We start from the raw sequence: 15,222 nt of genomic DNA, 5'->3' as shown, positions 1-15,222 counted from the left end.
ATGTTGGTAAATAATCATAAAGTATTCAAGAATAAATTTCTTACCTAAACAATTTATGTTGCTGTACATATGAAGAATATACATCTATTTTTTATATATTTAGGGGGTGTAAATATGTAAATTCATATTTTATACTGTTTTCTAATAATTTCAAGTTATTTGGTCTGATTTTTATAAGATAGGACTAGATTATTAGTATTTATATCTTGTAAAGTACCTAACAAAAAATATATTCTAAGAGAATCTAAAGTGTTCTTTCTTCATTTTCTTATTTGCTTATGATTGCATTAGTACTATTACCTAATATAATACTATTTGTAATATTATTTTGACTGTCTTTGCAGGAATGTATTTAGACCACTTTCTATTTTGAGAGGATTTGTATCATTGAAACTAAACAATGTAACCAGAAAGGGAAGGAGTGATGGTGTCACTGCCAGTCTGTGCCTGGATTCCCACTCTGCCCTCAGGAGACCTTGAGAAGGGGTGTGAGAAATGAATACTGACATGTAGACCAAGGGCCACTAGGCAGTCCGTATATTAATTATTCTTGAAGATTAGTGTATTTCTTTTTTTTAGATTAAAAAAAATGTGAATTCCCAAAATTGTCTTAATATACCTTATTTTGGAGTTCACTACTATAAATTTAATAGCAAACTACACTTTTCAATACTCAGATTATCTTTATCATGATATGTTGAGGCAGATATTAAAATTAATGTCTCGGCCAGGCACGATGGCTCACACCTGTAATCCCAACACTTTGGGAGGCCAAGATGGGCAGATCATGAGGTCAAGAGATCGAGACCATCCTGGCCAACATGGTGAAACCTCGTCTCTAATAAATACAAAAATTAGCTGGGCATGGTGGCGTGCGCCTGTAGTCCCAGCTACTCGGGAGGCTGAGGCAGGAGAATCTCTTGAACCCAGGAGGCAGAGGTTGCAGTGAGCCGAGATGGCACCACTGCATTCCAGCCTGGCAACAGAGTGAGCATCCGTCTCAAAAAAAAAAAAAAAAAAAAAAAAATATGTCTCATGAATTTACAGCAAGTTTTGGTGAGTGTAATGGGGTTAAAGTGACACAAATGTGATTGGAGCTTTTACGTGTATTCTTTATAAGCTGTCGTATGGAGTTTTTTTCTGCAAAGTCAGAAAGTGTAAAGCAGCAAATGTTTGTGGCTTCTCACTGGCTTAGTGTTTAGATTGCTCAATTGCAAATTATATCTAGAGTGTGAAGTGTCAGTCCTTGTGACTTTTAACTTGGGACTCAAATTTGAGCCCACCATTATTTTTTCTTCTAATGGCTCCTAACACTTATGACAAATTTCTTCCTCTTGGCAGTCACTGAGACTTCTGAATCCCCAGTGTCAACCCCTCTTAAAGAATCACCACCCATTCCATCATTCATTCATTCAACAAACATTACTGACCACCTACTGCAGTGCATGCTAGATACTGTTCTTGATGTGGTTGTAGCAGTGAGCCAAAGAAGTAAAAATACAGTAATAGTATTTTCTAGAGTGAGTTACTATTTTATCAAATAGAATATACTTGTGTATTCCCAAATATACCTCATAAATTTGATGAATAACTGTATAAATGTTTTTGCATGATGTTCTGACTAATTTTATCTTATTTAGATTTAATCCCCCCTCAAAAAATCTGTTGATTTTATTGATATTTCTGCTTTATAGATGACTATAAGTAACTGACCCTAAGTTATATTGCAGGTAAATAAAAGAGTTAGGATTTATGTTTCGATAATTCATTCCAAACCTAGGAATTTTTCACTATGTCTTTTTCAGCATTCTTTAAATTTCAATTCTTTAGAATTTATTTATTTATTTATTTGTGTTCTGGCCCCAAGTATTCTGCATGAAGCTACAATACAGGATGGTATTGGCTAAGAATGCAGATTCTTACTCATATTCAAGTTTGTTAACCTAATTGAACTTGTTTCTACTGTAAAATGGGTGTAATAACCATGTACCTCACATGTTTGTCATGAGGCTCAAAATAGATGATATATATATAAGAATTCATGTATATGAAAACATATATGTATATATATGAATACATATAGATGTGTATCTATGAGGAGAGCACAAAGAGCTACTATTTTTATTATCTTTATTGCAGTGAAGGCAGGCTGCAACATTATCGGATGATAAAGCAATTCAGTTTTATTTATTAATATTCAAGTATTAGTACCGAGAATTTGAAATAGTCTCATCATTTATTTTCTTTTTTCTTTTTTTTTTTTTTTTTTTTCTGGGGATGGAGTCTTGGTGCCATCTCGGCTCACTGCAACCTTTGCCTCCCAGGTTCAAGTGATTCTCCTGCCTCGGCTTCCCAAGTAGCTGAGATTATAGGCAGCTGCCACCACGCCCAGCTAATTTTTGTGTTTTTAGTAGAGATGTTTCACCATGTTGGCCAAGCTGGTCTCGAACTCCCAACCTTCAGTGATCCGCCTGTCTCAGCCTCCCAAAGTGCTGAGATTACAGGCATGAGCCACCACGCCTAGCCATCATCACTTATTTTTTTCCTTAAAGATCTCTCACTTCCCTGCTCTGTCTTTAAGTGTAATGTATTAACATTTATATAGTTGCATGTCTTTTACTTAACAGGTACACAATATTTTAAAGTGTTTAGGTGAATGAATTTTCAAGTCTCTGTTCTTTGAATTTTATTTTAGTGCTGCAGGTGGAGAAATTTTCAACCTGTGTTTACCTGAGTTGGCTGAAATGGTTTCTGAAAATGATGTTATCAGACTTATTAAACAAATACTTGAAGGAGTTTATTATCTACATCAGAATAACATTGTACACCTTGATTTAAAGGTAACGTAACATGTGATTTAAAGTAATGCAACATCTGTGTTCTTCTTCTGCTCTTCGTATGCACAATTGCAAACTGGTATTAACAGGAAACAATGGTTGGTTCCTGGTCGTCTAGACTGCACTGGTGTGCTCTTTGCTTACATGTGCTACATGGCCTTAATTTTATATTGGCAGAAAGGAGAAGACTGCGTGTGTGAGCAGCTCAAATTACTGGGCTCTTAAAATGCATCATTCCTGTGTTCTAATCCTACATTAGATGGAATTATTCCATTCCATCCCACTCTTACAACCACCTCCTGGACCTTCTTATTTTAAAATGCTGTCTATCTCTGAAATGCTCAATTGTGTAATCTCCATCTCTGAAAATAAATCCTGCTAATCCTCATTCATTTGCTCCTATTACCTTCATTCATTTTTGTCTTGAGGTTTTCAGTCTTTTGGCATCTTCCAGATCGTTCAGGCTCTTTACCCAAGCCCCGAACCTCCAGTCTCTCATCTCCATCTCTCATGTTGTTATCCTTTCTCCTTATCCTTCTTTCATAACCACACAAGGACCTTAAGATCTGAATCAGCCTGTCTCTCATTTTTTGAGCATTAGATTCTTCTATTTTTATGTGGTCTCCTTGCATGAGCCTTTGGCTTCTATTGCCACTTTAATAATAATAATAATTCAAAAATCTCCACCTACAGTCCAGGCCTCTCCCTTAATTTCCAAATCCTCTTACTGCTTTTTCAAAAGAAAAAACGCTATAGTTCTGTTTTGGGCCCCACTATGGAGCAGAGGGACAGTATTTACCATCTAGTATCCCTGCTATTTCCCCAACTGATAAAATATTGGAAAAGAAGCAACATAGTAAATGCCAAGATAATCATGCTCCCACCAGCTTCCTGTTGGGTCATTTTCCTGCTAACATCAACCCAAGTACATTACATAGCATTGCATAGCCCTTGAAGTCTGGGATGGCATATAAACCTGTGGTTGACAACAACAGAGCTAATTACCTTTACCTTTTCTCCTGTAATAAGCTCTGTGCTTTAGTAATAAACAAGCATGAGATTGCCCCAAAGTTAAGCGACTGTTATAATTCTTTGCACAGATTTTGGGAGTAGCACCTTGGCAGAGGTATGGGTTATGACAGCAGCAGGGGACTTTGTAATAGGCCATGGGCCTGCAGTAGTAGTAAAGCAAAGTCACGTGGTTCTAGGAGGCAATGGATGAGGTGTGCTATGCCCTCTTATTGTCTAAGCTAAAGCCAGGAAACAGTCAGACCTGGCTCATCCAGAATCATCCCATTGTACTTTACCATTTTTCATTTCTGGAAATGTTTACGTGCTCATTCCTTCATGCCTCCTTTTGTGCTGTTCCCCAGAGCACCTTTCTGTTGTTCTTTTTTTTTTTTTGAGACAGAGTCTCACTCTCGCCCAGGCTGAATTGCAGTGGTGCGATCTCAGCTCACTGCAAGCTCCGTCTCCCGGGTTCACGCCATTCTTCTGCCTCAGCCTCCCGAGTATCTGAGACTACAGGCGCCTGCCACCACGCCTGACTAATTTTTTTGTATTTTTAGTAGAGACAGAGTTTCACCATGTTAGCCAGTATGGTCTCGATCTCCTGACCTCGTGATCTGCCTACCTCAGCCTCCCAAAGTGCTGGGATTACAGGCGTGAGCCAGCACGCCCGGCCTCTTTTTTTTTTTTTTTATTTTTTTATTTAAGAGAGGGTCTCACTATGTTGCACAGGCTACTCTTGAACTCCTGAGCTCAAACGATCCTCCAACCCCTGCCTCCGGAGTAGCTGAGACTACAGGTTCACACCACTGCACCCAGCTACCCAGAGCACCTTTCTAACCAGCATACTCTTTAAGTCTCAACTTAAGCATCTCTACTGCAAAGCCTTCTTGGAATTTCTTACTGACAGAATGAGGTAGTCTTTTTATTACTGAGTATTCTATATCTTAATCTTTCCATTTAACTCCTTTTCTCTTCAAACCTAGAATCGTTTTTGGGTGTGTTTTTGGCTTTATGCATCATTGAATAATAGCGCCGCCTAAGTAGTAAGTCAGTAAATGTTTGATGCATGGCTCAATGAAATGTATAATAGCTGAGCAATATATTCCACTTAATATACCTTCCATCTGAGACTAGTATGCTTTTATTGTATATTACTTATCATGTTTTTGTTGTACTTTATTTAGCCACAGAATATATTACTGAGCAGCATATACCCTCTCGGGGACATTAAAATAGTAGATTTTGGAATGTCTCGAAAAATAGGGCATGCGTGTGAACTTCGGGAAATCATGGGAACACCAGAATATTTAGGTAAGAATTTCCTTTTATTTTCTATACCATTTTGAAATTTATTAAGTAAATGATACCTCTGTAGAACTATATTTTAGAGCATGTAATTCGATTCAGTTAAAAGGATTTGATTGGTTCAAGTATTTTGATACATTAAAACTTGGTTAGGTTATGACACATTTAAATGAAATGTATTGAATAAAAGTATGAAACATTTACAGCAATTCAGGGGACACTGAATATGTAAGTGTACAAGTTGAATGTGTATAAAGGATTTGTACATAAGGAAAAAAGAAATGGGTAAGAGGGAAGTTAGGGAAAAAGAGAAAAATGGAAAAAGAAAAACTGCTACAGTGAAGTGGGCTATGATTGTCTTTGAGGCCTGGCTGTTGGCTAGATCTCACTTCTATTTCTGTCTGGTCCCAATTCCAGAGCTGTTCACAATACAGATGTCTTCAGTTTAAACTTGCAGGAATTGTGAGCTCGCCACCTCATTTTTGTTTATTGCTGCTGCTTTAGAATATGAGGTTTTGCATAGGGTTGTGAAAGTAGGGTTTTGAAGAAGGGTGCCAAAAAGAACCTTTGATTAGGTAATCTGGGCATATTGTATGAAATCAACAAATTAGATTATGCATATGAAAGGTTTTTCAGTTGTATGAAGCAGTATATAAACTTGAAGTATTTTAACTTATAATCTTTTTACCTTTTTTTGTTTGTTGTTCATACTGATGTCCCTGTGTGGACATTGAAAAGATACAGCTAAACAGAACGGATGCAACTCAGCTAGGCCGCTGTCTTTTCCAAAAATAAAAAACAGAGAAAATTACTAACTTTTGAATGGTAACTGGGGCTATAGTCCTAGAATAAATGAATGTAATTATTGGTAACACAGCTCACAGAAGTATGTGAAAATGTAGGTGGTTTAATAGAAGCCGACTGTATATGATTTAAAGGCTTTATTAATAAAAACGTTAGGCTTTAGGAAACAGTTTCTCTTTGGGGAAATTATGAAACCATATTGTGAAACAAGAAACTTATTTTTCACTCATAAATCCTAGTTTGGACTGTACTAATTTGAAATAATATGGTAATGTTTAGAAAGCATAGAGAATTTATTTTGCACTTTTTTTTTGGCAAGTGAAGACAGCAGAAAATTAATTGCTTTGGAAATTAGGTCCTTGATAATTTAAGAGGAATGTTTAATCCACTTGAAAATCTAGCATTTCTGCCTGGGTGCAGTGGCTCACACCTGTAATCCCAGCACTTTGGGAGACCAAGGCGAGTGGATCACTTGAAGTCAGGAGTTCAAGACCAGCCTGACCAAAATGGTGAAACCCCATCTCTACTAAAAATACAAAATTAGCCAGGTGTGGTGGTGCATGCCTGTAGTCCCACCTACTTGGGAGGCTGAGGCAGGAGAAACGCTTGAATCCAAGAGGCGGAGGTTGCAGTGAGCCAAGATCGTGCCATTTGTACTCCAGCCTGGGCAACAAGAGCGAAACTCCATCAGAAAAATGAAAATCTAGCATTTCTGAGAAGCAAAATTTGCTCATAATGTCATTGCAGATGCACATGATCCTGTCTACCCTAAAAGAAAAACCTAAATTAGTCTAAGAAAATAATGCAAATTAATTCTAAAGTAATAAAACTAAAATTTTTTTTAAAATTCTAGCTTCCAGCGTTTTACTTTTTTATAATTGTTTTTTCTGAGATTAACCTAAATGAGTTTAACTACCTAGCCACTAATTACTCCAAGAATATTATCCATGTTTTTGAACCATCTGATCATATAATTTACTCAATATTAGGGATGTTTAAATGTCCAATCATAGGATAATTAATACTGTGCTAAATTTCTAAATTTCTATCATCTTATATCACTAGGCTTTCCAAAATTAAATCCAGTTACAATTTTTTTTTTTTTTCCGAGACAGAGTCTCACTGTGTCACCCAGGCTAGAGTGCAGTGGTGGGATCTCAGCTCACTGCAACCTTTGCCTCCCAGGTTCAAGGGATTCTCCTGCCTCAGCCTCCTGAGTAGCTGGGATTACAGGCATGTGCCGTCACACCTGGCTAATTTTTGTATTTTTAGTCGAGACAGGGTTTCACCATGTTAGCCAGGCTGGTCTCGAACTGTGGCCTCAGGTGATCTGCCTGCCTCAGCCTTCCAAAGTGCTGAGATTACAGGCATAAGCCATCATGCCCGGTCCCAGTTATAACATAATATAAAGTGATTTTCTTGTTTTAAAATTTGTCAATATTGAATTTAAGTTTTATCTTCTCTTTCAGCTCCAGAAATCCTGAACTATGATCCCATTACCACAGCAACAGATATGTGGTAAGATGTTGTTAGTTACCTAAACACCTTTATGGAAAGTTGGGAAATGTATATTCTGGGGTTCTTTGACTCCAAGAGTAAATAATAAGGCTTTCTTCAAAAGATTTTATTTGAATATCATTATTATGCTACAGGAAAATATTTACCTTTCCATTATTTTTAAATAACACAAGTTCTGAGCCAAAAGTACAGAAATAAATAGGAAAATCTCTCTGTGATGAAAACTCAGTTGAGTAAAAGAACAAAATACCTGCAGTACAGTGCTACATATTTTATGATGAAGGTGAAATGCTTAATAAGCATAGAAGCAGCAGCAGACAGTCCATTGCCAGGCTCCACCTCACAAAGGGAGACATCTGATCTAGGTCTAAAAGAGTTGGCCAGGCGTGGTGGCTTATACCTGTAGTCCCAGCACTTTGGGAGGCCAAGGCAGGCGGATCATCAGGTCAGGAGTTAGAGACCAGCCTGGCCAACATAGCAAAACCCCATCTCTACTAAAAATGTGAAAATTAGCTGGACATGGTGGCACGTACCTGTAATCCCAGCTACTCAGGAGGCTGAGGCAGGAGAATCACTTGAACCGGGGAGGCAGAGGTTGCTGTGAGCTGAGATCATGCTATTGCACTCCAGCCTGGGTGACAAAAAAAAAAAAAAAAAAAGCTAGAAGGAGGTATTTGTTAAGCAGAATAATTAGGTCAGGCCCATCCAAAAATGTACTTTTATGAGAGTACATCTCTGGGAAATTGTGAGTTTTTGTAGCTAGCAAAGAGAGAATATGATAGGGAATAGAACCAGAACTGATACTGGAGCTTCAGTTGAGACCACAAAGGGGACTGACTCCTCAGACCAAGTGGAAGGTTTAGACCTGTTCTGTGTTCTGTGGAACTGCTCATGGGTTTGCCCAGGAAAAAAGATGGTATGGCTAAATAAGTTGGTGAAACATGTACTATATTGTCTTTTTCTGGCTCCTGGGCACCAGACTTGCCATTAACACATTTACAAATTTTAAAAGGTTTGCAGTGAAAAAATTTGCCTGCCCAGCTTTGTGCTTTGCCAAACTTGCAGCCTCTATTTGTGCAGAACCTCTCAACATCTCACAAGTCATTACCTTGCCATTGGAAACCACTTAGGAAATGCTGCAGCAGCTTTGTGTACTCCACAGCAGGTATCTGTGTGAAGGATAGATGGTAGCAATAATATATATTGAATACATTGTATTTATATAACACGTGCATTCCCTTGTGTTCTCTTTCTGTGAGGCACACTTTGAGATCATTATTTTAGTTTTAATAATATAGGAACTTTGAAAAGCAATGTAAATCTGTAGTTTAACCATACCAGTTTTGAGGAGAGGAGTATGTTGAATGTCGATTGTACTTTGTATAAATGTTTAAAAATTAACATACATTTTAAGTTCCCTTCCCTTGTTTTTCAGGAATATTGGTATAATAGCATATATGTTGTTAACTCACACATCACCATTTGTGGGAGAAGATAATCAAGAAACATACCTCAATATTTCTCAAGTTAATGTAGATTATTCAGAAGAAACTTTTTCATCAGTTTCACAGCTGGCCACAGACTTTATTCAGAGCCTTTTAGTAAAAAATCCAGAGTAAGTAATAATTTGTTTAAATACTATTACAAATTTAATTTGTTTAAATACTATTACAGAATAAATAATATATGCCTATTAAGAAAGTATATTCTAAAATAGTATAAAATTATTAGAAATATGCACAAGTTCTAGGTAAAATAGAGAGGTGGTATGAGCAATCATTAACAAACACATAACTTCAGATATAAAATATACAACAGGGGATTTTGAAGTAAAGAAAAGATTTGAGTTACTTCTCTCACAAGCCACTACTAATCCCTGAAATTACCTAAAATAGTCATAGAAATTTACAATACACATGGCTGGTTATGATAAGACTTTATTGTAAATGATTTATAGTTAAATAATTTTACAGCCGGACGCGGTGGCTCACGCCTGTAATCCCAGCACTTTGGGAGGCCGAGGCAGACGGATCACGAGGTCAGGAGATCGAGACCCTCCTGACTAACATGGTGAAACCCCATCTCTGCTAAAAATACAAAAAAATTAGCCAGGCATGGTGGCAGGCGCCTGTAGTCCCAGCTACTTGGGAGGCTGAGGCAGGAGAATGGCATGAACCCGGGAGGCAGAGCTTGCAGTGAGCAGAGATCACGCCACTGCAGTCTAGCCTGGGCGATAGAGCAAGACTCCGTCTCAAAAAAATAAATAAAATAAAATAAAATAATTTTACGTACATAACAAGTATCATTTACTGATTGTGAAATCTTGAAGGATTGGATGCCCTTTGACAGCCTTACAAAAGAAGCGAGTCAGCTGAGTGTGGTGGCTCCCGCCTGTATTCCCAGCACTTTGGGAAGCCAAGGCAGCCAGATCATGAGGTCAGGAGTTCGAGACCAGCCTGGCCAATATAGTGAAACACCATGTCTACTAAAAATACAAAAGTTAGCCGGGCATGGTGGCATGCATCTATAGTTCCAGCTACTCAGGAGGCTGAGGCGGGAGAATTACTTGAACCCGGAAGGCAGAGGTTGCGGTGAGCTGAGATCACACCACTGCACTCCAGTCTGGGCGACAGAGCGAGACTCCATTGCAAAAAAAAAAAGTTATTTGGAGGGCAGTTAAGCATCATCTTTCAAAATATAAAGACCCAGTAACTTTACTAGTAACTCATCCTATGAATATAATTAGAGAAGCTCCCAAAAAACATTTTCTCAATATTCATTGAAGCATATTTATAATAGCAAAATGCTGGAAGCTTCAATGAGCATCTGGTTAAATAAATTATGGTGTATCCATATGGAAGAGTACTAAATAATACAGCTGTTAATAAATATGTTAACTCTGTACTGATGTGGAAAAATGCTTGAGATGCATTATTGAGTGAGTAAAGAAAGCAAATTGCAGAAACATGGAGTATGTGAAGCTGTGTGTGTGTGTGTGTATGTGTGTGTATATGTTTGTGTATGTATATGCACATATATGTGGAAAAAATATCTGGAGGTGGGCTTGGGGAATGAGAAAATAATTTTACTTTTTACCTTCATGAGAGATAATATGGTGTAATGCTTAAAAGCACAGACGATAGAGTCAAAGTTCCACTTAACTGTACCATTTACAAGTTAGGAGATTTGGGGTAAATTTCAAGCCTCCTGGTACCCTACTTTGCATATCTGTTAAATGAGGGTAATAATAGTACCCATTTCATGAGTTTCTTGTGATTGTTAAATAATGTATTTGAAGCATATAGAATAGTCCCTGGCATATAACTAAGCATTCAGTAAATGTTAGTGGCTATCATCATTATTATTCTCTTCTGTACTGTTTGGATTTTATATTATGAGTATGTTTTGTTTTCACAATAAGTAAAAAATATGTCTATAATCTATCAAACTGAAGACATTTTCAACTTGATTTTTAGTTCTCAATTTTCCCTTGGTGCTTTCTTTCAAAGGAAAAGACCAACAGCAGAGATATGCCTTTCTCATTCTTGGCTACAGCAGTGGGACTTTGAAAACTTGTTTCACCCTGAAGAAACTTCCAGTTCCTCTCAAACTCAGGATCATTCTATAAGGTCCTCTGAAGACAAGACTTCTAAATCCTCCTGTAATGGAACCTGTGGTGATAGAGAAGACAAAGAGAATATCCCAGAGGATAGCAGCATGGTTTCCAAAAGATTTCGTTTCGATGACTCATTACCCAGTCCCCATGAACTTGTTTCAGATTTGCTTTGTTAGCACTTCTTTGACTCATTTGGACTGAATTTGAAATTTTATATCCACTCCAGTGAGATTATGGTTTGTAGCTTCATATATGACATGTTTATATTGTAAATGCACTTTTCCATGGAATAATTTAGGGAAGTGTTTTAATGTTAAATTACTAGTTGCTAGCATGATTTCATATCCTGAGATAGCTCTGCAGATAAGAAAATATTTAAATATATGACAAAAAGTAAAATTGTACATGTGAGTTTACATGTTAATGAAATAATTCAAGTTCAAATGAACTTACCAAAATGTTTTGCATATCAACAAAAAAAGTGGCTTGAGTTTTATTATAGTTGGTGTAAACTGAACACAATGAAGACATTGGAATTTAATAGGTTCTCTCTCTAAGGTGACTCTTATACCATGCCTCTATCAACATAATTTGTTTAGGAAAGCAGTATGAAATTTAAGCCAAAATACTTTCTACTTTATAGATGCTCAAGAGACATTTTACAATTGAAAATGTCTTTCAATTACAAATATTTTGAAACTTTATAAGATTTTCATTCTCTATGGTCTGTTATATGAGAGAGATCCTTTAACCAGAGGAAAGAGGGAGTTAGAAACCTGATCAGGGATATTCTTTACCAGTTGGAGCAGAGGAAAGAGTAGCATGCCTTCATATTTTAACGCAAATGTCTTTTTCCTCCTCCCAACCTACTTGAGATCTGACAAGGTCTGGAAGATGGAGATATTTGGTATGCAAGTGTAGAGTTTTTTAATCCTCCAGAATTTCTAGAGTAGAAGATACTTAGGTAAAATTAAATATTCTCTATTTTTAGTCAAACATATTTATTAATTGAATATAGAAGAATATGTTGACACACTCAGACAGCTTACTGAATTTTAGGTGTCTTCTGCATCTTAGAATACAAGCCAGTCATTCAGAGTTCTAAAAGTATGCATTAAAAATTACAGCACCGGTAGGTCTATTAACACAGTGCGCGAGTCAGCAGTAGCAAGACTGATGTGATCATAAAACATGACATCAGGCTCGTCTGAAGTTCTTGTGTGAAATTCCTAGTGAGTGAGGAGGCTCAGCTTAAAGCCATCTGCAGAGTGGCCCCTCATTGTGGTCTTTTGCTAGGACCAATGCAAGAAAGAGACTAGGGAGAGCAAAATGTTTGCTTATGGCTAGAGACTATATCCAGTCCTAATGATGGGGAAAGTTAGTCCTTTTTAGGTAATCTTTTATGAATTGTCACCTGATGACCGTTATATTGGTCTGTTATCATGTTAAGATAACTATGATCTCATGACCATGGTGCTGTATCAAAAGAAATATTTTGACAAACAGTAACAACAACCTGATGTTCCCCCTTTAGACCTTTAATGTCTCAAAATTTTGGTAAGTTTCCAAATTCTTTAATAATAACTTAAAACTGTTTTGAATAACTATCAGGTCATTTTATTTGACCACATGGTGAATTCCTTTAACGTCTTCAGCATTTGTTAAGGAAAAGTTTTCTCTACTTGTGTGTGTATATGTGCACGTGTGTATGTACAGGTGTATGTATATATCTATAGATAGATACAATACATTCTTTAGACAGTTTTCAAGATTCTTTGCTGTGGTATATTGTGCTCAACTCAGGTGCCAAAGGAGCTGTTTTTTTTTTTTTTTTTTTGAGACGGAGTTTTGCTCTGTCGCTCAGGCTGGAGTGCAGTGGCATGATCTCAGCTCACGGCAACCTCCGCCTCCCGGGTTCAAGCAATTCTCCTGTCTCAGCCTCCTGAGTAGTTGGGATTACAGGCGCATGCCACCGTGCCCAGCTAATTTTTGTATTTTTAGTAGAGACGGGGTTTCACCATGTTGGCCAGGCTGGTCACAAACTCCTGACTTCAAAGTGATCCACCCGACTCGGCCTCCCAAAGTGCTGGGATTACAGGCGTGAGCCACCGCACCCCCACCCAGGAGCTCTCTTCTTATGACATATAAATTATGACATTTATATTCTTTATATGACTTTGTGTTCTCTTCTTATGACATTTAAATTCTTTAAGTAGTTTGTTGGTCCAATAAACTAGACATTGTATAATCTAAATTGAGCCCTTGTATATCTAAAACTGATGAGTTGTTTCTAAATTGTTGATTGTCCATTTACTTGCCTTTGGTGTTAAGATAATGCAAGTAAAGCTTAGTAAGTCATTGGATAATGAAATGATTATGTTTCTGAAGACCATATTATATTTTTAATTTTTAGAGGAATCATGCCATCCTCCAAAAAATCAAGAAATATTTGAATTTTAAATTATAAGCTCATTTGTAAAAAGACATTTTATACCAACTTTCTCTTTCTCTGAAAATCTTAAAATAGTTTACATCTACCTTTAATTAGTAGAATACAGAGCTGTAAATTTCCATGCCTTTTTTCCTGATATTAAGTTTTATAGTAAAGCAACTAGTGGTTGCACAAAGAATATAAAAATGCACTGTTTTTACAAAGGTGTGAATTTAAATAACGTTATTGATTGGAATATGAAAATGAACCTATCATTTAAGAGCCTTTTAGCAAATGATTCAATTCTTACTCTCTTTCTCCCACGATTGAAAAGTATAATGTATTTCTCTAAAGTAGGAATCTAGAGAACCCCTATGAGTGGACAAATGTCAGTAACACTTGAACACATGAGAATATAAGTGTTATATTGTGATATTTTAAAGTTTAATTTACTTTTTGGGTAGGATCTCTAAATAGATGGCATTTTTAAATAGATGATATATAGATGGCAATTACAATTGTCATTTTAATTATTTTCCCTACAGCAAAGAACCTAGCTCTGAGCAGTGAAATTGTAATGGCACTTTAAAGGAAGTAAGCCGTTAACTCTTCTCTAGTCCAGCGATCTCCAACTGTTTTGGCACTAGGGACGGGTTTTTTGGAGAAAATTTTTCCACGGGACTGGGGGTTTAAGGGGATGGTTTCAGGATGATTCAAGTACATTACATTTATTATTAGATTCTCGTAAGGAGAATGCAACCTAGATCTCTTGCATGTGCAGTTCACAATAGGATTCGAGCTCCTTTGAGAATCTAATGCCATGGCTGATCTAACAGGAAGCTGAGCTCAGGCAGTAATGCTTGGCACCGCTCCCCCTGCCCCCAACCTTCTGTGCAGCCCGGTCGTGGCCTGGGGACTGGGGACCCCTGCTCTAGTCAGTAATGAGATAAGGGACTTGTGCCAGAATATAAATCAACGCATTGCTTCCTTTATCAAAGAAGTCTTGTTATTTAAAAAAAGTCAACTGAGCCAATATGATTAGTGATGTAATTGATTTTCATTCTGGCACAAGCCTCTTTCATTCTGGACAGCTCACAAATAGTTAATGGACCATGCTTTGAATAGCCTTCTTCTAAGCAGCATTTATAAATAATGATATTTTAGAACTGTTTACATTTCTTCTGTTTATTTTTGAATTTTCAGTTTGATATCTTGTCCTTATTCATTGTTGTATAAACAACTGTACTTTAATTTCAAGTAGTATTAAAAGTATTTCACTTCAGTTTGAGGGGATTATTATCAATTTATAATTTTATAAAAGTATTTTAAGGAATAATTGTAAATTTTCCATAAATTACAACTTCCTGCCATATTTTGTTAAATAATAATATTGCTTAAGGCATATAGACAGACATTATTATGAGTATTCCAGTAGAAAATCTACATCAACTTGATCATTCTGGCTAAAAATTAAAAAGCACTTTTTTATATCTGTGGTTGTCATTTGTTTCAAAGCATTTCTAAATTTATTGTTCTTAAAAGTATGTCTGCATGTTCTACCCTTTGACCTAGGCCATCTATGAACCCTCTTTGTGTCTAATAAACATATCTATAAAGGCATATAAATCTGAAAACAAGTAGGTATATTCGCTGGTATCAAGGAATAATTTTTAGAAAATGTCAATGAATTTAACTGTACT

The 15,222-nt window shown here is 36.7% G+C and overlaps 1 protein-coding gene across 5 annotated transcripts in view; it reads left to right on the top strand.

Moving 5' to 3' along the window:
- STK17B (serine/threonine kinase 17b) overlaps positions 1-15,012 on the top strand; it is a 48,817-nt gene extending 33,805 nt beyond the window's left edge. For all 5 annotated transcript variants that reach the window (XM_054477886.2, XM_054477885.2, XM_054477884.2 and 2 more), the window contains 5 exons: positions 2,696-2,840; positions 5,033-5,159; positions 7,427-7,475; positions 8,911-9,090; positions 10,985-15,012. In XM_054477886.2, coding sequence (XP_054333861.1) covers positions 2,696-2,840; positions 5,033-5,159; positions 7,427-7,475; positions 8,911-9,090; positions 10,985-11,267 — 784 coding nt within the window. In that variant the 3' untranslated portion in view covers positions 11,268-15,012. The remainder of the gene's footprint in view (positions 1-2,695; positions 2,841-5,032; positions 5,160-7,426; positions 7,476-8,910; positions 9,091-10,984) is intronic.
- The last annotated feature ends 210 nt before the right edge of the window (positions 15,013-15,222 follow it).

This window comes from Pongo pygmaeus, chromosome 11 (genome assembly GCF_028885625.2).
Source record: "Pongo pygmaeus isolate AG05252 chromosome 11, NHGRI_mPonPyg2-v2.0_pri, whole genome shotgun sequence".
In the NCBI taxonomy this organism is placed as follows: Eukaryota; Metazoa; Chordata; class Mammalia; order Primates; family Hominidae; genus Pongo; species Pongo pygmaeus.
Note: the sequence above shows the minus strand (reverse complement) of the source record. Positions and strands in the feature narration are given on the sequence as shown.